The sequence below is a fragment of the Haliaeetus leucocephalus genome, unplaced genomic scaffold (assembly GCF_000737465.1).
Source record: "Haliaeetus leucocephalus isolate CR32 unplaced genomic scaffold, Haliaeetus_leucocephalus-4.0 Scaffold157, whole genome shotgun sequence".
Lineage (NCBI taxonomy): Eukaryota > Metazoa > Chordata > Aves > Accipitriformes > Accipitridae > Haliaeetus > Haliaeetus leucocephalus.
The window spans coordinates 2011090-2032537 of record NW_010972593.1 but is presented as its reverse complement, the minus strand read 5'-3'; the positions used below and the strand labels follow the sequence as shown (position 1 = coordinate 2032537).

Below are 21448 nucleotides of genomic sequence, written 5' to 3'. Positions count from 1 at the left end.
TATGGCTGCATAGTGATTTTATTGAAACCTGACTGTAGTATAAACAGAAATGAAACTGTAGAATATCTTGTCATTGTCACAACTGAGCAAAATTCAAAAAGTAAACAGAATAAGGGACACAAATGGAAAGAATCTTTAATGTTCTCATTTTAAGTGCCCGGTCTGCTACTACTAATGCAGGAAGAGCAAAAATCATGTTTTGAAAATTATTTACATTCTGACATTTCTTTTTTTAAGCTCTTTTGTGCGTTTCATAATAGGTTTCTAATTCAATCGTGGGAGTTCATATTGTGAAACTCTGTAATGTGTAAAGGAGTATAAAAAGACACTTGCAGAAAAAGAAAGCTGGAAGACGAAGGGAATATTCTAGAAATATCGGGGATTAGACTAAAAATGTCTAGGATCAAATTTAAATGAGAGGGTTTTACCTATATCTGAATTTTCCATAGTAACATGCAACTTTTTTTTTTTTTTTTTAAGGCTTGGAATTAGAACATGTTTAGAAAATAAATAGCTGATCCACATTCAGTATCTTCCATAGGATAAATAAAATAAATGGTAAAAAAAAAAAAAAAAAAAACCTTCTTAATCATTAATCATTTAAATACAGGGGATGGGCCAAAATTAGCATAGATGTGGGCTAATTAAAAATTGAGCTCCAGCTGGTCTTTTATATCAAAAACTCTGGGGTCCACTTTTGTTAGAGATGGCTTAAGGGGTGGGGGAGGCTCAGGGCTACGGAACAGCTTTTTGGGGCTTCCCAGGGATGTCTCTTCTGCAGACGAGAGCATGAAGGGACGCGGATCATTAGCAAACACCACCTCTTAGGACTGTAGGGTTTGGAGGTCAGAAAGATCTTTGTCTGTGGAAGAACACATCAAAGAGTGTCTTGGATGATGTGTAAGTGGAGGAAGGTGGGAAGGTGACAAGCAGCTCTGTGAAAAGCAGGACAGAAGGGAAAATGGCCAAGGGGTTTTTCTTCTTCCAGCTGTGGCAGCCCCTGGTCTGCTCCAAAGGCCACCAAAACTGATGGGTCAAACCCAACTAACGAATGAAATAGTTTCAACTGTACAGCTTTGGATTCAGCTTATTTGATGTAGCAGAAGTTTAAATTTGGGTATGTGAATGATAACCACAGAACATACATTCATAGGTGCTGAAAAACCTTTGTGTGAGAGCAAAGTGGGGTATGAAATACATAAACTGAAAATAACTCAGTGGAGTGAGGTGTCAGAGATGTCATTGTGCATTTCAGGTTGTATTTTCACAGAGTTATGGATATAAAACTCGAGAATAGTGGTGAATTGGGACCCCAAGGTTTCAGCAAGAGAAAATGGTAGAAAAAAGCCAGATATGGGAGTATGAGTGGAGAGGACCTAAGCATGGGCCAACTTGTACATCCATGCGCATGGTTAAATCCCATTGACTTCTAGACTAGGTTTGTGCTTAATTACAATATGTGCTTGAACTATTTGTTGTAAGGAGATGACGCGGCTAATATTTTGGCATCCGTAACCTGAGTCCGTTTTGCCACTGATCTGGTGCGAATGCAGCTGCTGGTGGTGGAGCTGTGCCTCCTGTGCCCGCAGGGATGGAGGTCTGGAAGGAGAGGGAAGTCTTGAAAATGTTAATCCCAAACGTCCCTAACGACACTGAAAGGGCTTTTACCAAAGCTATTGATTTTAGTCCATTTGTACATCTAGTTCCTTCAAAAATTCACTTAATCTAGCACTTTCTTTTATTGATGTTGAAGTCATTTAGCCAATTAAAGGAGATTGGGGTTTTGGGGTTTTCGCATTTTAATTCCTGTGTTGACATTGTGCTCCAGGCCTGCCCTTTCAGACCAGCTGGGTATAAATGATTTATATAGATTGCAAACTTTAATCAACAAATGTCAGAAGAAGTTCAGACAGTAAATTTTGAAAAATAGATGGACCACCTCAGATTTTTAAGGTTGCTTTGGTAACTGTTAATTTTATTGTTAAGGGAACAGTTGCAGACATGCCAATCTTCAAATTAATAAAGACTTTGCAGCATATTTGGTTCCCCTAAAATTTATTCCTCTTAGGCAATATCTTAACGTTTTTATTCTTGGAAAACATGAGTTCTTACAGCTTTATTTTGGCTCTGCAGGAATTCATCCAAATCCAAGGCGGACACTGAGATGGCAGGCGGATTATGTTTTAATGTTCTTGCAAAATCTGACAGCATTTTTGTTTGGGTTATTAGCTTTGGGCTGGGGGTCCTTTTACTTTCATAAAAATGCAACTAGCATAAGTTATAAAACTTACATAAATTAACTACCCAGCATTAAGTTCTCTTGAACTCTTAATGTCAGATGGGATCTCCTGACATTTAAGCCTTGACACTGTTTGATGCAGCCCATTCCAGCCTTCTTTAGACTTTCATGTCTTCTTTATTTATTTATGTTTTCCATACATAAAGCTCCAGTGGTTGTTGGACAACTATGAGACAGCGGAAGGTGTCAGCCTTCCCAGGAGCTCTCTCTATAACCATTACCTGCGGCACTGCCAGGAGCACAAACTGGATCCAGTGAATGCCGCTTCCTTCGGAAAACTGATCCGTTCGGTGTTCATGGGGCTGAGGACTCGCCGCCTGGGAACCAGGTTGGTATGAATCTACATTTAAATAAAAACCCCCAAACTCCTACAACTTCTCACATGCGTACTGAGAACCTACTGAGCATCATTTAGCAGGCACAGGTCTTTCTTCTGAGATCTACAGAAACAACCAACCATGGTCATGTGGGAAAAAGAATTGCTATTCTGAGGCACAGAAGTAATTTCTGTGTGTTACGAGGCAAATCTGCTTTCTCACCGTGAATCAGTGGTGTGAGAGGCTTGACAATACAGTTAATTTCAGACATGCTCCAGGTTGCTGGTGGCAGTGCCTTGTCCAGCCACACAGTGGAATTTGGTCTAAGTCCATTTCCTAACGAGTCTAAGAATATTTTATTTGAACTTAGGCTGCTTCTCATTCCATTACTGTCTCAAAAAGATGAAATAAGTAATTTTCACAATTGCCACTGTCAGCTGCAGACCCCAAAATTCTGGTGCAGTGAAACTGTTTCTCCCTTTGGGTCCAGTAAAGGTCCTCCATCACGGATGAGAACACAACCTGTGACCACGTCTTTGATGCAGACAAGCTGTACAGATGTGAATGGCTTATTTCTTAAATTTCCAAAGTGACAGGCTGAATCTTGTGACAGAATTTTTTGTTTTAAAACATCAAAGATCTATAGGATGTTATAACAAAAGCATAACATAAGAAATTATACTTGCTGTAATTACGTATGTGTCCTTCAAGGGAGCATCCAGAGTATCTGCATGGCTTACACAGCTGAGTTTGCATTTTATCCCAGCTTCTAATTTTAAAAAAGTAGCTAATGCACTAGAGAAACAGTGATTGTTCTGGTTGTGTAAGATTTTGTAATAAAATTCAAGCTTAGATATTTAGGCTTCTAAACAAGAACAAAACCAGATGCGTCCGGGGCATTCCACAGCTGGAATGTGGAGGCAACAGTCGTAGGAAGAGCTGGGGAGAGTTTGGATTTTTGTAGATTGGTCCAAGTGCAAGAGCTCTGAAATAATTTCTTTAGAGGAGAGAAATTCTTTAATCCCATCAAGGATTAAAGAAAAAACAAACAAGCAAAAAAACCACTTAAAATTGCAAATGTGCAGGCTGGGGAGGACACAGTAAACCTCAATAAATATGGAAAAAGCTGTCCACCATTATTTTCTTATTCATTCATTTAGATTATAAATGCAGCTGTTATTTAATTTGCAGGCACTTAAAATCACTTAAGACATGGCCAAAGCGTACTTTGTACCTGAGCACTCAGTGCATGTAAAACACTTTAGTACAGTGAGAAAGACTGAACGATTCAAGCATGTCCTTGAAAAAAACAAAATTTCCCCAACAAGGAAGAAGGGGTTAATTCTTTGCCAAATATTCCTCTCTTAAATTTCTCTATGTAATTTTCCAATAGGAAGCATCATTGGATTTAGGGTGCCTCCAGACACAGCAAATGAATTTTAAGCATCCCCAGTAAGGGCTCTGGAGGCTCTGCTGCTGCTCCCCTGGCTCGGTCTCCTCTCCCAGTGAGGCCTCAGCTCAACCGTTGTTAGTGACAAATTGGCTAAAGCCAAGTTGGACACACTGTTGTCATGTATCCATGGCTGCGTAATTGTCCTTCTCGTTCCCAAAAGTAGACACTTGGGGACTGAAAAATTCCAGTTTGGTGGAAAAACTTTAACTGACACATCTGTCTAATGTGATGGAAAGACATTCTCCTAAGGAGCATCACAGCAGCTTTACTGACCAGCAAAGGAAAAAGAATTACAGCCTCTTTTGCTTGAAAACAGCTTTCAGTTTTTACAAAAAACTACAAAAATTAGCAACTCCAAGAACAAAACCACATCAAAGCCCGTTGCCGTTGCTGTGAAAGTGCTGGCAACAGAAAGATGTTTTCTTATCATAGTTAACTATTCAGTCAGGCTTGTTTTATCCAAGTCTAGATAAAGATGGAAGTTTGTTTTTATGGAAAAAACAAATCCTTAAACCCTAATCAAATAGCAAAGCGTCCCCTGAGGTCTTTCTGTCATTCTGTTTAATAACACTTTGTATTGTAACACTTGTCTCTTCTTCTCCAGTTACCATGGGTTACTTGGAACAAACCTTGCTGGGTTTTAAATGTGGATGTCACTGAACTTTGCGACATGTGGTTTTAAATTTTATAGGGGATGATGGCATTCATTAGTTCAGCCATTCAAATAGCGTTTGGCAGCAAACTGACGTGTGCTGTAAGAAGTAGGGTGTATTGTCAAAACAAGCCTAAGAATAAATCGCAGGGCTACGATGTCCCTTCCATTGACTAGCTTACACTGAGCAATTTCAACGCTGATACTTCCAGGGGAAACTCCAAATATCATTATTACGGGATCCGTCTAAAACCAGAGTCTCCACTGAACCGCTTGCAGGAGGACACACAGTACATGGCAATGAGGCAGCAGCCCATCCACCAGAAGCAAAGGTAGGTGCTCCCAGCATCTTGGAGCTTGCTAGCGGTGCCCTGACGCTGCCGCGGGCAAGGGTCCTTTGCCAAAGAAAGCTGCAGACCCCATCTTGGGACTCGGCTTGGCGTGCAAGCAAAGGGAGCATGTTGGGACAGTTCAAACCCAAGTGTTGCTGAACTGCCAGAGCTGAGCTGTGGAAGAGGGGTCTGCAAGTCACTGGCTGCTCGGAGGAGTGGAAGGGTCCCAAGCCCATTCTGGTCGATGCTCCATCCCTGGAAACATTCAAGGTCAGGTTGGACGGGGCTCTGAGCAACCTGCTCTAGTTGACGGTGTCCCTGCTTGTTGCGGGGGGGGTGGACTAGATGACCTTGAAAGGTCCCTTCCAACCCAAACTGTTCTATGATTCTATGAAATGACGTTTATCTACCTATTCTGTTTGCCAGTGGCTTGATTCAGCCCGCTGCTACAGACAATGCCACCATATGTGCCACTTTTCACTGCCTCCCTCTGACCGAACTGTTCTAGGACCTCAGCTATGGCGTTATTTGTGCCAAATCAGTGTAAAGGACTTGGGGGCTTGTGTTGTGCTTGGGTGGGTTTTGGGTTTTGTTTGAGTTTTTTGTTGTGCAACAGTGCAAGTTAAATAGTGCTGTGGTTAGTCTTGTGTCTGAGTAATTTTGAATATAAAAAACAATGTGCAAAGGAATTTGGAATTGTCTCCAGGAAGCATGGACACTTCTGATTCTTGCTGGAGTGAAGAAGGAGCAGAAGAATTTATTTCTTCAGCTCCGAAACAGAAAGTAAATGCCAAAGTCAGCTCCTGAGACTGAGAGTCTGCACTCTGGCACCCACTCCAGCTCTGCTTCTCATTTTCTACTTTTTTTGGTGTCACCTTGGGCAAACATCTTAACCCCTTTAATTCTGTCTTGGGGAGTGCTTTTCAAAAGGGAGTTCTCATTTTCACCCTCCAGTTAAGTAGGTGATATAAATGGTCAGCCCTCACAAGGCTGGCCTTGAATGTATTACCTGATGAACGCAAAAGTCTGCATGACTATGTTGCAAATACCATGTACATGTTTGCTCATGTCTGTGTAAATCCCAAGCCACGTTCTAAATTTAGGTATAGACCAGCGCAGAAGATGGATGGCATGGCAGAGAGCGGGTCCAATAGTAACCCGCACACTACGCCAGAGCAATCGGTTGCTGCTCAGAGTCAACATCATCTGCAATTCATAGGTGAGGAGACTGCTTTAATGTATTAGATATCTCATGTCTAGGCTTATAACTTTAAGAGGAAGGAAGGTCTTGTCCAGCAAGCCCTGGCTGTTCTGCATTTGTTTGCATTATACATATAAGATATATGTATTTTATATATAGTATATATTCTAATAAACGCTTGTAACGTCACACTTGCTAAGTTTATTTGCTAACTCCTGTACCCACAGGAAGGCTTTTTCCTTGTACCACCAGGTCTTTTGGTTCCCTCCTAGTATGTATTTAATCCATCTGGTTTCATCCAAATTGGATGGAAGGAGTGGAGGTCGCGAAGAGCCTTGCCAAGACAGGCAGCCGGAGGGAGAAGAGCAATTCTCTTCATTGCAAAGGCTGCAATATGTGTCTGACTGCAGACAATACATACGGACCTTCTCCTCGTGAGAGAAGCTCTCTGGCTTTGCTGGTCATGGATCTATGTGTCTCCATCATTTAAGCAGATACCAAATCCCGGCCAGCTCTGAGCCTTCTTGAAATACAATTTACAATTGCTCCTGATATGTCTGCTGTCGAATTATATTTTCCATTTCTCAAAATAACAGAGAGACATTTTTCAGGCTTCGGAGAAAATCTAATGGGAAGCACAGTAGATGAGGACAATGTATTCATGTTTCTTTTATTACAGAGAGAAAGAAAACATTTTCCTTTCCACACTGAATAAAATGGGCTGCGGTTGTTCGCTTTTTGCACAGTATAGCAGCATGAATTGGGAAAGAACTAGATTATTGGTCTAATTTCTCCTGTTTCATCCCAATTGAAACATGAAAGATAGCCACCAGCGACAGCAGCACCTTGCACTCATCTGTAGTCCTGTGTAATTGAGTGCTCCTAACTCTTACCATCTTTCCCAATCTTTTTTTCCCTAGATGTAACCCATGTCTTTCCCGAGTTCCCAGCCCCTCGTCTAGGTAACGTCCTCTTACAAGAAGGGGTCACCATGAATGATGTGAAAACTCTGCAGCTTCTTTACAGGCGACACTGCGAGGTGATTATTTGGAATATTTTTAATTTAGTTATTAACCGATGTGGGACATAACCCATGTGCTCGTCTCATATCCTGCTCTTAGGAAAAGCTAGAATATAATAGGAAATGCTTGATTTGCTGGGTATTATAACTCAAATATTGTGTTTTATGTTATTTTTTCATTTTGTGACCTGTTTTATGTTATGTTGATTATTAAAACAATGTCCTTTCCGTTATTTTTCTTGTAAATAATTTAATCTAAATGGGAGCACATGAAATTTATGCTTACACTGTGCAACAAGATGCTAGCAGAGCAGCTAATGAGTTGTGTTCTTTGTTGTTAGGCAACTTTGGATGTTGTAATGAATCTTCAATTTCATTATATTGAGAAACTGTGGCAATCCTTCTGGAGTCCTAAAACACCATCTAGTGATGGCTCTACTGCCCTGCCATCCAGGTATGCGCTGCTGTGCTTTGATTATTTCTGAATGCTCCATTGTTTGGTGGTATTTTTAGTTTTAAAAATGCATGAAGTATTTTCAGCTTCACTAGGCATTTTGAGTGCTTTGTAGGACTTGAAAGTATTTACTTCCCTGCAGAATCATTACAAAGAGTGTCAAAAGTGTTTAATATCATAATGACTGCACAAAGTTCAGACCTCCAAGGAAAGCATCTGCTTTGATTATGTACATCTATGCGCCCTATACCTCCCGCAACCAGTGCTAATCCAGAATGCAGAGAGGAGTGAGAACGGGATGCTGCTTTCGTCATCAGGAGCAGACAGTAATGATTTTGTGCCATTAGGTATCGGTCTCCAGTGGCATCTCAGGCTCTGAGGTTTTGGTGACATCTAGACTGACTCACTTCTTTGGCTGGCTATCCAGATCTTTAAGTGCCTCGTGTTTTGAGGCAGATATGGCAAATGAAGCTACTTTGATCTTTGTACTCCTGCCTGGCTCGTCGTTATTGCCTTTTCTTCATCCTTTATGCGTTGGGAGGCTGCTGCCAAGAGACAGGGGAATGGAAATAAGTCAAAATAGAGAAAGTAGAAAAGATGAAGGTTTCTTCTTAAAATTTGCATTAAAAGTCTGTATTGTCCACTCTACTGATAATATAAGGACTTCCGATATGGATGTTTTACATTCAGAAGAAAAATGGTAAAAGTTTGAGTAATAAGCAAATAGCCCATAATAACCTGTAGAATAGCTCTGTTGTCCTCAGTAGATGTTACCCAATGGATATTTTCCCGCAAAGAATCACTGTAGCTGTGTTTGATTGTTTCAAAATCTCTTTTACTTAAGGGTATATCTCCAAGGCATATTGCAAAACCACCGAGCGAGCTGTGCTAGGTACAAACAGGCTCACTTGGATACTTGGAGGCAGTGTTTCTGCAGGCCTCTGTCTAATCTAGCATATCTTGCTAAGGCTATGTGCTCTAGTACCTCTCCATACCACTGTTAATAATCAAGATAAGTAAATAAAGCACTCCCTCCCCCTGCTTTATATATATATATACAAATATAAATCCAAAATATTATCAAAGTGGCAAACTGTTTGAAAGCATGATAAAATGCAGAATATGGTTCCACTTAACTGAAAGTTTAGGTACTTGATGGCCAGTTTTTCTATGTGAGTGTTCTAGGAGTATGCCTGTGGAGTTCATTTACTAAAACTGCTCAGGCAGAGGCTCTAAGTACCTCTTTATAGTACGTCCAAGGCTTGGCTTTAATGATTTTGATGTAACGCATGGGGCAATTCCCTTCCAAATTCCCAATTCCCAGCATTGTGTCTGAGCAGCTCTGCTTTGATGCTTTGGCAGTGCATTAAGGGTTTGGTTTTCTCTGCTTGCTGTTTAACCAGATATCTTATGCCTTAATCATGCAGAAGAAGTTTCCATATATCTATAAAGCGAAAATAATGCAAGCTTGATCTCACTCAGTTAGAGACAATATGCTTTGTTCTCATCAAAACACCAAATCTTTTTCCTTCTGAAAACATTCAGCATTTGAAGATGTTAAACACCTTGAAACCATTTGTAGTATCTATCGATACTGACTTATCTGCTCCAATGACATTTGCTGCAAACTTTTTGTCTCCACTGCTACAGTTGAGGAGGTTTAGAGCACAGGGGAGAGGTGTGGAGGTTTTGGAAATAGCTGGGTCTGTAAAGAGGAACCAGCTAAGCCTTTGCTTGCTGAAATGGCTGTACTGAAGTACAATTCCGAGGTACACGTGAACATGAGTGTGTGAAAGGAACTGAGGCTAAAGACAGAAGAAGCGAAGGCCAAGCACAGGGAGGTGTGGATTTGAGGGAAAACTGTGGTCAGAGCTCTGACCCATGGATGGAGAGGAGCCTGCAGAGTCAAAGACGACTTGTACAAACGATCAGACATTTCCTTTTAAAAGAAACATGAATGGCTTTTTTCTGCTGAAAACTGGGATTAGAAATTGAGAGGAAGGGTGAATGCACTGAATGCAAACCTGCTGCTAACGCTGCCTCCCTCCTCCATCTCCTGCAGTGAAGAAGAACACGAAGGGACCCTCCCGAAAGATAAGCTGATCACTCTGTGCAAATACGAACCCATCCTCAAATGGATGAGAAGCTGCGATCACATCTTGTACCAGGCCCTGGTGGAGATTCTCATCCCAGATGTGCTCAGACCAGTGCCCAGTGAGTATCCTGCAGCGTGGTCGGGAGGTCACGGGTGGTCTCCGCTCCTGCTCAGCTCCTGCTCCTCGCTCGGCTGAGTCATGGGGTGTTGGGTCTGACAAAGAGCGATCCATGACTCACTCAGTCTGGCTACCACTTGCCCTGAAGATTTCCATTGTAGAAGCTGATTTAGAGGTTTTTGTTTTGCATACAAGCTAAAATATTATGGCAACAGCAATATTGCTCCTGCAGCATTGCTCTGCGTCAACTGTACTTTGTGGCCCCTGGAAATTACCATGCCTTTTAAAATTTGGTTTATTGCATATCACATATCCTGACTTTGGCTAGGAGTTGGAGTAAAAGCATAGGCTTAATGCACAAGTAAGCGTGGCTAATCCTTGTGAGATGTTTCCTTGGAGATAGTATCTTTGTTTATGTAGGACCGTCATGTCCACTACTGCATCTCCTGGAAATTTGGGGTCAGCTTTCATTTGGGAGATGAGATGATGGGATATTGAGGGTTTTCTCTCTGATTTGGCTCCTCAGTGAAGTGCATGTGTTGGTCTCCTCAAGGCCTCAACTCAGCCCTAGAGTGGGCTGAGCAGTACTGGAAAGCCATGTCCCTTTGAGCTCCTGTTGTCAGTCCACATGCTGTGGCACGTGTGTGTTTTTAAAGAGTTTATTTCAACATTTGGAAAATGCTCAGAAGCGCCATGAATAAGAAAAGGATAAGAAAGAGTAAGAATACGAATACGAATACAAATATGAATAGGAATAAGAATAAGAAGAAAAGTTTGAGTAACAACGTTAGAGAATAAGAAAAATTTGAGTGCATCTCAGGACCCAGTTGATTTCCTTGATGCTAAATCGAGATCACACCTAACCAGCTCAGAGGATGTGCTTTCCACAGCAGTCCTAAGCTAGCAAGTGGTGTCCAAAGATGATACAGAACTGCCTTTCTAACTGCAGACTTCTTTGCAGGCACACTTACACAGGCGATTCGTAATTTTGCCAAGAGTTTGGAAGGGTGGCTGATGAACGCAATGAGTGAATTTCCCCCACAGGTTGTCCAGACCAAGGTAAGCAGAAGGAGCACGGTGCAGGTCAGGGATATGAACTGAGTGTGTGTGTGCATGTTGCAGTTTTCCACAGTGACTGGAAATCACTGCTGGCGTTTGGCCACGTGTACTCCAGACTGGTGTAATGAATAATTATGAACCAAAATTAGCAAGGAGTGGGAGGACAGGTAGGGCAATTCCTTTGTACCAGAAGCTGATGATGCTCTGTCGTATGTCCCAAAATTGCAGATATAGCTTTGTGGAAGAAAATCTCTGCACTGGAATGAGGCTGTCCTGCTAGAAAGCACAGGACACCTTATGGACTGAATGGCATTGCAGAGACCAAACCTAAGGCTCCTACTTCCCCTCTCCTAAAGCCATGGATTCTTGCAGCCTGTTATCACCTTGCTGGTCTCTGCTGGAGGCAGAATGTGAAAACCTGTTAGTTTAAAGAACAGAAATGCAGAGGCTGGTTTGCAAGATGCAATAGATGCTGCGAAAGTGCTGCTCTGGAGCGTTCGTGTATGCTTTGGACAGCAGCGTGGGTGGGACTGTGCAGGTTACCCCAGCTGATGTGTGCTGTGTGCTTGAGCTCAGCGTTGAGAAGAGTTTGGTTTCGAGCTCCATGGCTTCAGCTCCGTGCTCGCAGTGCCCTGTGTGCTGTCTTGCAGGTCGGGGTAGTGAGTGCCTTTGCGCAGACGTTACGGAGGTACACGTCCCTGAACCACCTGGCTCAGGCCGCCCGTGCGGTGCTGCAGAACACTTCCCAGATAAACCAGATGCTCAGTGATCTCAATCGGGTCGACTTTGCCAATGTGCAGGTAACTTAGGGTATCTTTTTGTAGGTCATGTTGTCTAGAACTGGGACTCTATAATGAGGCTGTCTGCTGGTAACCAGCATCTTATTTCCAATACTAAAAAGCAATTAAGTAAACAATTTAACGGTTTTGGTGTTACTTTCCCAGGTAAGTTTGCCATCTCACTGTGAGTAGTGGAGAAGGTACTAAGGAACTTCTGTAAGAAGTACTGCTACCAACAATAATATAGTTCTAGTAATAATATTGTACTGTGGTCTGGATGGATCGGAGAAGACATGATTCAGAGCTGGTTTGGAGTCCTCGCTACTAGAAATGAAGTTTAATTCCTGGGCTGGGATGCAACAACCATGCAGGCTTGGCATGAGTAACTGTCAACCGTTCTTCCCGAGCAGGAACAAGCCTCGTGGGTGTGCCAGTGCGAGGAAGGCATGGTACAGAAGCTGGAGCAGGATTTCAAGCTCACTCTGCAGCAGCAGAGTTCTCTGGACCAGTGGGCTAGTTGGCTGGATAATGTTGTTACTCAAGTCCTGAAGCATCACGAGGGCAGTCCCAGCTTCCCCAAGGCAGCCAGGCAGTTCCTGTTAAAATGGTCTTTCTATAGGTACATTTTCTTTCTCATTTTGGAGATGGTTCTGCATCGGGCTTAGGGCATGTAAATAGCCACTTGAAAAGCCAATGCTGAGTTCTTTACTCCCATGCAACTCTGGTTAACTGTTGCTCTGCCCTGGTACAGAAGGGAGCGTTGTGTCTCCTGTATCCTTTCAGGATGGGGATAGGATGCTCCGTCAACTAATTTCTTAAAGTGCTTTGATAGTCTTGAGTTAGAGGTAGAAACAGAGCACTGTGTCCCACAGTACCTTCAGGGTCAAGAATTCACATCAGCTGTGATGCAAGTGTAAAACACAACCCAAATATTTTGTTTCCCGGCCATTTTCCAGCTCCATGGTGATCCGTGACCTCACCTTGCGCAGTGCTGCCAGCTTTGGTTCCTTCCACCTGATTCGCCTGCTCTATGATGAATACATGTTTTATCTGGTAGAGCATCGTGTTGCCCAGGCAACAGGGGAGACACCAATTGCTGTAATGGGAGAGGTGAGAATTGTTTATTCCCTAGAAACAAACCCAAACTAAGCAGCGCATAAAGAGCACAAACCGTGCTGTGTCCTGAACATGCTTTCATAACCATCTTTGCCAAAGGATTTACTGAATTGTTTTGGATGCCTGGCACAAGGATCCAGCTCCTTGAGCATCTTCCATCCTGGCTCGTTAATACCAGAGCTGGTGGGTTTTGGGGCTGTTGAGCATCAGCGGGGCTTTGGAGGCCTGGAGCAGGGAGGAAAATGATCTCCCCACTTCTCTCCATAACCTGTGGGTACCAACCTGACTTTGAGGTTCCTGCCAGAGCAAAGTCCCATCAAACACAAAAACTAAACCAAGCAAAAAAAGGTCCAAAAGCTACTTTCCCTGCAACTTTCAGTGATACTGTTCACTGAACTTCTTCAGGCCTCTGCAGGCTCCAGAGTTACATGCACAGTCAGCCACTCTCTCCATTTTTGACTTGAAGAAGAGAAATGATGGGTTGTTTGTGTTGTTTGGGGGTGGGGGGTGGGGGGGGTTAACAAATCAGACAGTAAATCTGGTGCCTGGCTTGCAGGCAGGTCCTGTCCTGCCTAGCTGAAGCTGCTGCATCCGATTTTTCACTCTGAAATGCACATATTTAAAAGCCCCTGATCAATCTGACAGCAATATAGAAACTACTCTTAGATTAAAACTGATCTCATTTGCTCCTTGAAGCTCATGCTGGGTTTTTTTCTTCCACAAAGCTCATGTAGGGGAGCCAGACAAATCAACTGCATGCCTTTTGCTTTCCCTTCCCATCCAGTTAGACCCATGCTGCTGCACATAGCAGTGCTGTGACTTCCCACTATTCCCTGCAAAACCTCTGTCTTTATTGATATTAAAGGAACACGAAAGGCAGAGAGTGGCTTCCAGCAAAACTTAGCTGTGGGAGGCTTTCATCCTCCAGGTTTTGCCTTTCCTTCATTAAACTCTTGCAATATTTCTGTTCTCCAGGAGGAGGCTGATTCTTCCCAGCAAAAGAGGATGAATCGTGTCCTTCCACTTCTATTGCTCGCTTTATAACTCCTGCTCTCCTCAGTTCCTCCTGCTGCCTAACTTTGCATGACTTTCCAGCATTATTTTTAGAGCGATTTAGTGTTTCAGACCTCATCATAGAGGGAGACAACACATCTCCAGAAGCAAATATATCCCCAGCTCTCTGGTTACACTTGGCACCATGGCCTTGCAAGCCAAAGCATTCTCCTGATGTGAATGCAAAGGCTTTGCAGAGGGTTGCAGAGAGGTGGAGTGATGGTAGAGTCCCAGGAGAGGTGAATAGCTGGCATGTCTGAGCAGTTGCTGGACGGATGCAGAGGGCTGGAGAAAAGGTACCACCCTTTGGTCTGTGGCAGCACTTGGTTGTGACTTGGGAGATGGAAAAATTTCTCCCTTTGTTCCAGAGCTCGATCCTGCCCTAGATTGTTGCGTGTGGTGTTTGCCCAGAGGTTTAAATGGCAAAGACAGACTTTTCCCCAAAACATGTGGTTGGTTTTGCTTTCTGCTCTTCACCACCAGCACTGCTGATGCTTGTGGTTTCTCCTGAGCGCTTAAGCTGCTTGTTAAATTGCTTGGAAATAGATGCCAACTTGCAGGTCTGGCACCTTGGGTCTCCAGTAAGCCTTACTTACCTTGTAACTCCTTTTTCTTTCAGTTTGGTGACCTCACATCCCTGTCCCCAACACTGCTGGACAAAGGTACCTCCTCTCCCTCAAGGGAAGTCCTGCTGGGTCAGGGTTGAATCGCTGTGGGAGGGGGAACCTCGTGCTTGGCTCTTCCACCCTGCTCTTTTGGGAAAAAGAACCTCTTCCCCTCCGGTCGCCACTCTCATGCTGAGACCTGTCCTTTGCAGATGACATTAGTGACCTGGGCAGCGAGGTGGACACGGGCTCCCGACGTGTGGGGGAGCCACTGGTGAAACGGGAACGCAGTGACCCCGGCCACTCACTGCAGGAGATCTGAAATGGGGATTCGGCTTTTCGCCAGCTGGACGAAGACATCCGGAGCCAGGTTTGACGGTCGCAAGCCTGAGTCTCCCCATATCTGCATTATTAGTGCCTCTTAGTTTCTCTTTATGTTTACTTGTGTTTGAGGATGGGCTCCGGGGTTGAGCCCGGGTGGGTGGTGGGATGGGGCTGGTTTGGCCGCCTGCTTTTCCTCCAGCATGACTGCTGGCCGGAGGGCGAAGGTCCAAAGTCTGCTACCGAGCGATGGAAGCCTGCGTTGTCAGCAGCGGATCGGATGTGCCTAGCTAGGAGAGGCTCTCCTCTCCAGCCTGAGCGAGGCGGGCAAACGAGGCTTTCTCTTTCAGGGAAGGTGGTTTGGGTTTCTTCCCCACTTCTCAGACTTCACTGTGATACAAACTTGAACCAATCAGTGCCCAAGAAGAAGGAAAAATACCTGACCCTTCTCCTCCAGCCTTTCAAGACAAGCTGTCCTGGCTCTGACTTTGCCAAATCATTCGTTCGGGGAGCACAGGACAGTACGTCTCTCTTGTACCCGCCTGGGGAGAGGGCTCCAGGCTGCACATCCATCTCGTCCCGGCGGAGCAATGCACATGCATGCTCTGGGACTGACACATATGTGCTCTGGGACTGATACATACATGCTCTGGGACGATAGGACAAGCATTCCCACCTGCTCCCGTGTCTCCCCAGCTTGGCATTCCATCGCTGATCCGCAAATGCTCCTGGGACACTGTCAGGCCAACTCAAGATACCAAAGGACTCTGAGGAAGTGGCAGCTGGTCGCAAAGTGTGTTCATTGCCCCCTACGCTCTGAAGCCCACGGGCAATCCCACGGGCAATCCCCATCCTCGCCAGGGTACCCGGGCAGAGGGGAACTCCTCCCACATCCTGGGTTTTGTAAAATTCTCGCTTGATGTCCTGCTAAAACATTGAAGGTAGGGTGCAGCTGCCTGCGGGGCTGCGTCTGGAGCATGGGAGAGGGTGTGTGATTGCAGTGCCTTAGGGTGGGCCAGTGTGCCTGCTTCCCCCTCCCTGCTCCGGGCGAGCCGGCGCAGCTCAGACCCTGATAAAAACAACCCATCCCATGTAGCAGCGAGGGGCTGTCATGGGCCCCGGGTTTGCTCAACACTACGGTGGCATTTTCCCTTGCTGTATCGCTTCGCCTTTTCCTGCGGCATCCTTGTGGCGGTGGCTCCCCTGGGGCTGAGCTGGGAGAGTTTCTGCCCCAGCGGGGTTTTATTCTCTCTTTCTGTGTCCTGTGGGGTCTGGGCTGACGTGGACTGCAGGGCAGAGGAGGGGGGGTGGAATCTGTCATCAAGCCAAACTGCAAAAACAAAGCCCCGGGGCAAATCTTTGTGTGAATAAAGGCCGTGTCATAAATAGCTTTTACTATTATTATTTCTAATGATACAGTATTTGATGTGAGCTTTTCCAGGGGTCTTGTGTACATTTCCATATCAGAGTATATTCTATCCAAATATATCATTTACTCATTCCAAATGGTACTAAGGTAGCTGTGACACTTTAAAAAATATTGCTAATGGAAAGTAAAAAGAAAGTGTGTATAGTGGCACATCTTTCCCTCTTACTGTCCCGTACTGTTGTCTGTCAGGATGATGTTTGTCTGTAAATGTCTCATATCGAAGTAGCAGGAGACAAGTGAGAAAGCTGGATTTATGTGTAAATAACAACAATGAATACTCCCTGGGTCAGAGTCTGCACTTCAGATCCTGCTGATGAGATAAGATGGTCTAAAAAAACAACTGAGCAACCAAGTCTTAAACTCCCCTGCTCCCATTGAGTGTGATATTAACTTCAGCTGGTACATTGGCTCTTCTTTGCAGCCGCTACCGACGGAACCCAGCCACCTTCTGCTTACCACGGACGTGCAAACGAGATGCTCTGGAGCTCTGCAGCACTGTGCAAGGAGTCTGGATAACCACCTAAACCCGATATGCACAAAATTCCCAGCTAAACCTGAATAGCAATAAATATATATCAAATGCTCAGGCCTGTACAATAATTGTTGTGGTCCCATTTCTTCTTTAATCATTGAAAGGAGATGTCAGGCAGATGCTGCAGCCTTGCAGCGTCAGGGGGAGATGCAGGATCTGCCCAGTGCAGTCTAATTAAAGCAATTTTGGCCAGGGATCCACTGTCTGTGGGATGGCACATTCACCACACAACAGCGGCCAGTTTGTCGGGGTAATACTCCCATTACACCAGAGTTCACAGAGGGGAGAAGAGGCTGAAAGATCAGGCTGCTGCTAAGCACAGAGCCATAAGAAGCATTTTCTAATTACACTTCCGGACCAATTGTGGAGGATGGAAGCAGTGAGACAGGGATGTGATGAGTGACAGATCATTCCTGCTCTGACCCCTTGGGAAGGGGAAGGTTTAGCCTCAGCCTCTCTCCCCCTGCGTCCTTGCTTCCTTCACTCTCCCTCTGGATTATGCCCCATCTTGTGGGGATGGCTGGACCAGCCTGAGCCTCTCCCTTCGGATACGGAGTCTGAGGGCTGGAACAAGGGGGTTATTTCCCGCGGGGAGGTGAGCAGCTCCTCCTGACCCTGAGCATACCCAGCTGCAAGTAGAAAGCAAAACACGCTCCCACCTTCAGTTTGCCTCTGGCTCCATCGCCTCTTCTAGATGGGCAAATCCCTGCAGAGATTTCGGCACGGGGCTGGCCTGGCATGCTGGGGATCTGCCGGGCTCAGGCGATGGGAGCCCAGCGAAGGACGCCCCGTGGTGTCCTGACTGGCAGTGGATCTGCCTCCCACCACAAATTCAGGTGAAGTGTGTCCTCGTCACCTGCCACCAAGTGCCACCACCCTTCAGGGATCACGGCTGTTCCCAGTTCCCCTGCTGGGTGGCTCTTGGCCACTTCTCTCATCCCAGGATTTTCTCTTGCCCCCACTGTCTGACCACCCTGCAGCCCCCAATTGGCAGAGAAAGTGGGGAGGTGGCAGGGGAGGTGGAGGTGGGGGGGGTGACCACCAACTGCACCAACCCCAGGGAAACCGAAGCGGTTTGGCATTGCTAGTCCCTGTGACTCGTCCCAGAAGGATGAGCTTTCAGCCGGACGCTGCGGCACAGCCCAGGGATTCATCGGCAGCGGCCCTGCGTGACTGGGACAAGGTGGTCGGGCAGGGGAGACTGCAGTGCCGCAGCCAGGGACCGGCCTGCCCGTGTGGGAGATGCTGCCGGTCTGGTGACAGGTTGTTTCGAGGCCCCAAGGTGGACGTGTGATGAGCCCTTGGCCGGTCCTTGTGGCCACAGGGCGCAGAGAAACATCAGCTAAACCCCATGCCTGGACAGACAGACTGAGGATCAGCCGGGTCAGGCTCCCAGGACTGATCCCTCCAGACAGCACCTCTGGATCACGGCACCCTCCGTGCCCCTTCCCATGCCCTGGCATCGCCCCTCGCCCAGCAGAGCCGCCCCTGCCTGCCCTAGCCCCCCGCTGCTGCCAACGCGGGGTTCGAGCAACGGGGATGAGTTTCATCCCGGACCTCCTTCCCCATCTTGTACTGAAGGTACGGACTGGCCTGCCCCGCAGCATCACCCCCTCCCGTGCCCATCCCTGGGCTTCACCCCCTTCTTGGGGCTCTTCTGCTGCCTCTCGTTGGGGTGGGGGGTATTTCTGCAGGAAGAAGGACCTTTGCCTGTCAATCTGGCAGCACCAGGCGCCCAAACGGTGCCCCGGACCGAACCCTCCCTCCACCTCCACGTGAGTGTTACTGTCCCTGTGCAAGACACAGAGAAACTGAGGCACAGACCAAGATGCCTCATGGCAGAAGTTCACTGGCTCGCTGGGTACCCCAGAGTACTGGTACTGGTACCAGTACTGCTGCTTCTGCTCCTCCTCTGCCCGGCTGAGCAGTCAGAGCAGGAGGAGCCCGGCTGCTCCCAGGGCTCAGCTGGGACCATTTAACCTGCAGACAGGTTTCACCTGGAGCCTGCTGGGTCTTGCAGGGGGCAGGTCCATAACCACCCACTGGGGCTCATTTTAGGTGCCTGCTCTTATAAACCAGCAGCCTACTCACCTTAAGGGCTTTTTCTTCCTTTTTTTTTTTTTCTTTTTTTCTTTTCTGTTTGCCGTTTAGGAGCCCTAGTTTGGAGGCTGGGGAGGGTTGGGACCTGCTGCCTGCAGGTCTCCAGGAGGTAGTGCTGGGATTTTCTACCTTTTCCAACACTGCCAAGCAGGTAAGGGCACAGCAATGAGTTGCCTCCGCTCCCCCATCCCTGGGCTGGGCTTGGGGGCTGCAGCCCAGAGCTGGGCTCTGCCCTGGGGCTGGCTGCAACCAGGAGGTGTCCCAGCGCTGTCCTTTTCCTATGTAACATCCCAGATGAAGGACCATGTCATCACGTAGCTCTGGGGTGGCCTTGGGGCTCAGTTCCCAGCCCAGCTGCAGCACACCTCTGCCTGTGCAAAAAAATTCCTTCCCGGCACTGCAACTGTTTTCGCCACGGAGCCGCCCGTTTGCCCTGCTCAGCCAGGAGGACTTCAAGAGCTTCAGTGGGTACGTGGCTGCTGGGATATGTGTGTGGGGGGTGAGCCCTGGTCTTCCCTCATGTTTGTCCCCAAGGGAATACATCTTTTGGGATGGGTTTGGTTTCATGGTCTAGCACACCTGTGTCCCCGCTGCTTTGCCAGGAGCTTCTGCGCTGCGAGCGATGTTTTGGGGGCTGATCTCTTGGACCGCGACTACTGCGTCCCCGACCCGCAGCTGGTCAGGAGGATTGTGTCCCAGGTGGAATACTACCTCTCTGATGAGAATCTGGCCAAGGATGCTTTCCTCCTGAAACACGTCCAGAAGAACAAGATGGGTTTCGTCAGCATCAAACTGCTGACGTCTTTCAAGAAGGTAGGCAGCCCGTTGCATTGGCCAGCCGGGGTGGGAAGTGGCCTTCATGTGGAGGGTGCCTGGGTGTCTGGGTGTGCTCTGGCTGTCTGCGGTGAGGTGGACGGGGAGGTCCAGGCTCTGCTCAGGCTGTCTGTGTCCCCGCAAAGCAAAGCGCTGGTGGTGCAGAGCTGGGCCCTGCTCTCTGCCTTCCATGGGCTGCGGCAGTTCTCCACCCAGGGAGGGTGGCTGGGGAAGCGGTGAGGGGTCCTCAAACCCCAAGCCCAGGGCTGGGTTCACCTCTTCTGCCCGTGGTTCCCCCAGGCTGCTCTGGGAGAGATCATGCCTTAACTAAAAAACTGCAGGGAAGCACTGGTGGTGTGATGTACAGGGAAGCTGTGTCTTCTTGCCATGGTCCAGGAGCACAGGCGGCCTTCTCCTGCAAATCCTGAAGATGCTCACGTGAAAGAGGGATATTGCCTTGCCATGACCTCAGGTTGATGGGGTTGCAGCCTGCCTGGATGATGGGTTTAGGGTGGTCCCTGCCTGAGGGAGGCTCCCAGTGACGCGGTTTCACCCCTCTCTCTCGCAGGTGAAATACCTGACGCGTGACTGGCGGCTGACGCTCTACGCCCTGCAGTTCTCGGAGCTGCTGGAGGTGAACGAGGAGGGCACCAAAGTGAGGCGGCGGGTCCCCATCCCCGAATCCCTGCTGAGCATCCCCCCTAGCAAACTGCTGCTGGCCTGGGAGTTGCTGCCCCCGGAGCAGGACGTGCTGCTGCCGCTCCAGAAGAATTTCCTGGAGACCATCACGAGGATGTTCAGCCCCTTCGGAGCCATTGCCTCCATCCGCATCCTGCGGCCGGGCCGCAAGCTGCCTTCGGATGTGCGGAAATACACGTCGCGCTTCCCGGAGCTGCTGAGCAAGTGCTGTGCGCTGGTGGAGTACGAGAGCCTGGAGAGCGCCCGCAGCGCCTTTGAGGACCTCGGCCGCCAGAGCCGCCTGGGTGGCGAGAGCATCAGGGTGGTCCGGCTCTGCGGGAAGGGCTCCAAGAAGAAACCCGGGGTTGAGAGGAAGGCGGCAGAGAAGCCGGCGGACCAGCCGGGTTGGAAAACGCAGGCGGTGGCCGCGACGCTCCCCTACGGCCTCGGGGACTCCCTGCTCTGCAGCTCCCCGGAGTCAAAAGGCGCCCAGGCGTTGTCACCCCTCCTCCTGTGCAAGGACCCCTCGGCACCCTCCTGGCCCGGCAGCGACTTCAAGCCTGGCGATTTCGGCAACACCTTCACCGGATCGCTCCTCACCAGGAAAGTCTTCCCTCCGCTCGGGACAGGCTTGGGCACGGCCGACCGCTACGGCCTCTGCTCCAGCCCCGAGACCCCCCGCGGGCGCGGCTGGGGGAGCGGGGCGGGTGCCTGGGCGCCCTGGCCCACCAGCCCCTCTCCAGATGCCAAACCTCTTGCCGGCAATGTCCCGGCAGCGAAACGGGTGCCTGAGCCCCTCGACCTGCGGGATGCGCTGCTTCGCCTGCCCCACGGCCCCGATGGCACCAAGGGCTTTTGCAGCAGCTTTGGGAGAGGAGAGCTCGTCCTCCGGCGCTGAGGCTCCTTGACGTCTGGGTTTGGGGCTTTTCCTTTTCTTTTCTTTCCTTTTTCCTCCTCCTCTCGAGCAGAAGGACTCTCGGTGGCCCCCGAGAGCTGCGGGCGGTGGCGGTGCAGCGGCTCC

At 47.8% G+C, this 21448-nt stretch overlaps 2 protein-coding genes across 4 annotated transcripts in view; both read left to right on the top strand.

Moving 5' to 3' along the window:
• The window catches only part of RFX2 (regulatory factor X, 2 (influences HLA class II expression)), a 28172-nt gene extending 13193 nt beyond the window's left edge, over positions 1-14979 (top strand). For all 3 annotated transcript variants that reach the window (XM_010562283.1, XM_010562281.1, XM_010562282.1), the window contains 12 exons: positions 2446-2627; positions 4934-5053; positions 6157-6272; positions 7175-7293; positions 7617-7729; positions 9792-9943; positions 10904-11001; positions 11652-11801; positions 12191-12399; positions 12737-12890; positions 14569-14611; positions 14767-14979. In XM_010562283.1, the coding sequence (XP_010560585.1) occupies positions 2446-2627; positions 4934-5053; positions 6157-6272; positions 7175-7293; positions 7617-7729; positions 9792-9943; positions 10904-11001; positions 11652-11801; positions 12191-12399; positions 12737-12890; positions 14569-14611; positions 14767-14876 (1566 nt within the window). In that variant the 3' untranslated portion in view covers positions 14877-14979. The remainder of the gene's footprint in view (positions 1-2445; positions 2628-4933; positions 5054-6156; positions 6273-7174; positions 7294-7616; positions 7730-9791; positions 9944-10903; positions 11002-11651; positions 11802-12190; positions 12400-12736; positions 12891-14568; positions 14612-14766) is intronic.
• Positions 14980-17601: 2622 nt separating this feature from the next.
• LOC104828584 (la-related protein 6-like) lies at positions 17602-21325 on the top strand. Its single transcript, XM_010562329.1, has 3 exons — positions 17602-17672; positions 19539-19749; positions 20318-21325. The coding sequence occupies exons 1-3, from the start codon at positions 17602-17604 to the stop codon at positions 21323-21325; spliced, it is 1290 nt and encodes a 429-aa protein (XP_010560631.1).
• The last annotated feature ends 123 nt before the right edge of the window (positions 21326-21448 follow it).

What these genes read in the sequence shown, in the direction of transcription:
- LOC104828584 (XM_010562329.1), top strand. Translation starts at nt 17,602, where the DNA reads ATGGGAGCCCAGCGAAGGACGCCCCGTGGTGTCCTGACTGGCAGTGGA. An exon ending in GCCTCCCACCACAAATTCAG is followed by an intron (nt 17,673 to 19,538) that starts GTGAAGTGTGTC and finishes CTGCTTTGCCAG; the next exon opens with GAGCTTCTGCGCTGCGAGCG. An exon ending in TGCTGACGTCTTTCAAGAAG is followed by an intron (nt 19,750 to 20,317) that starts GTAGGCAGCCCG and finishes TCTCTCTCGCAG; the next exon opens with GTGAAATACCTGACGCGTGA.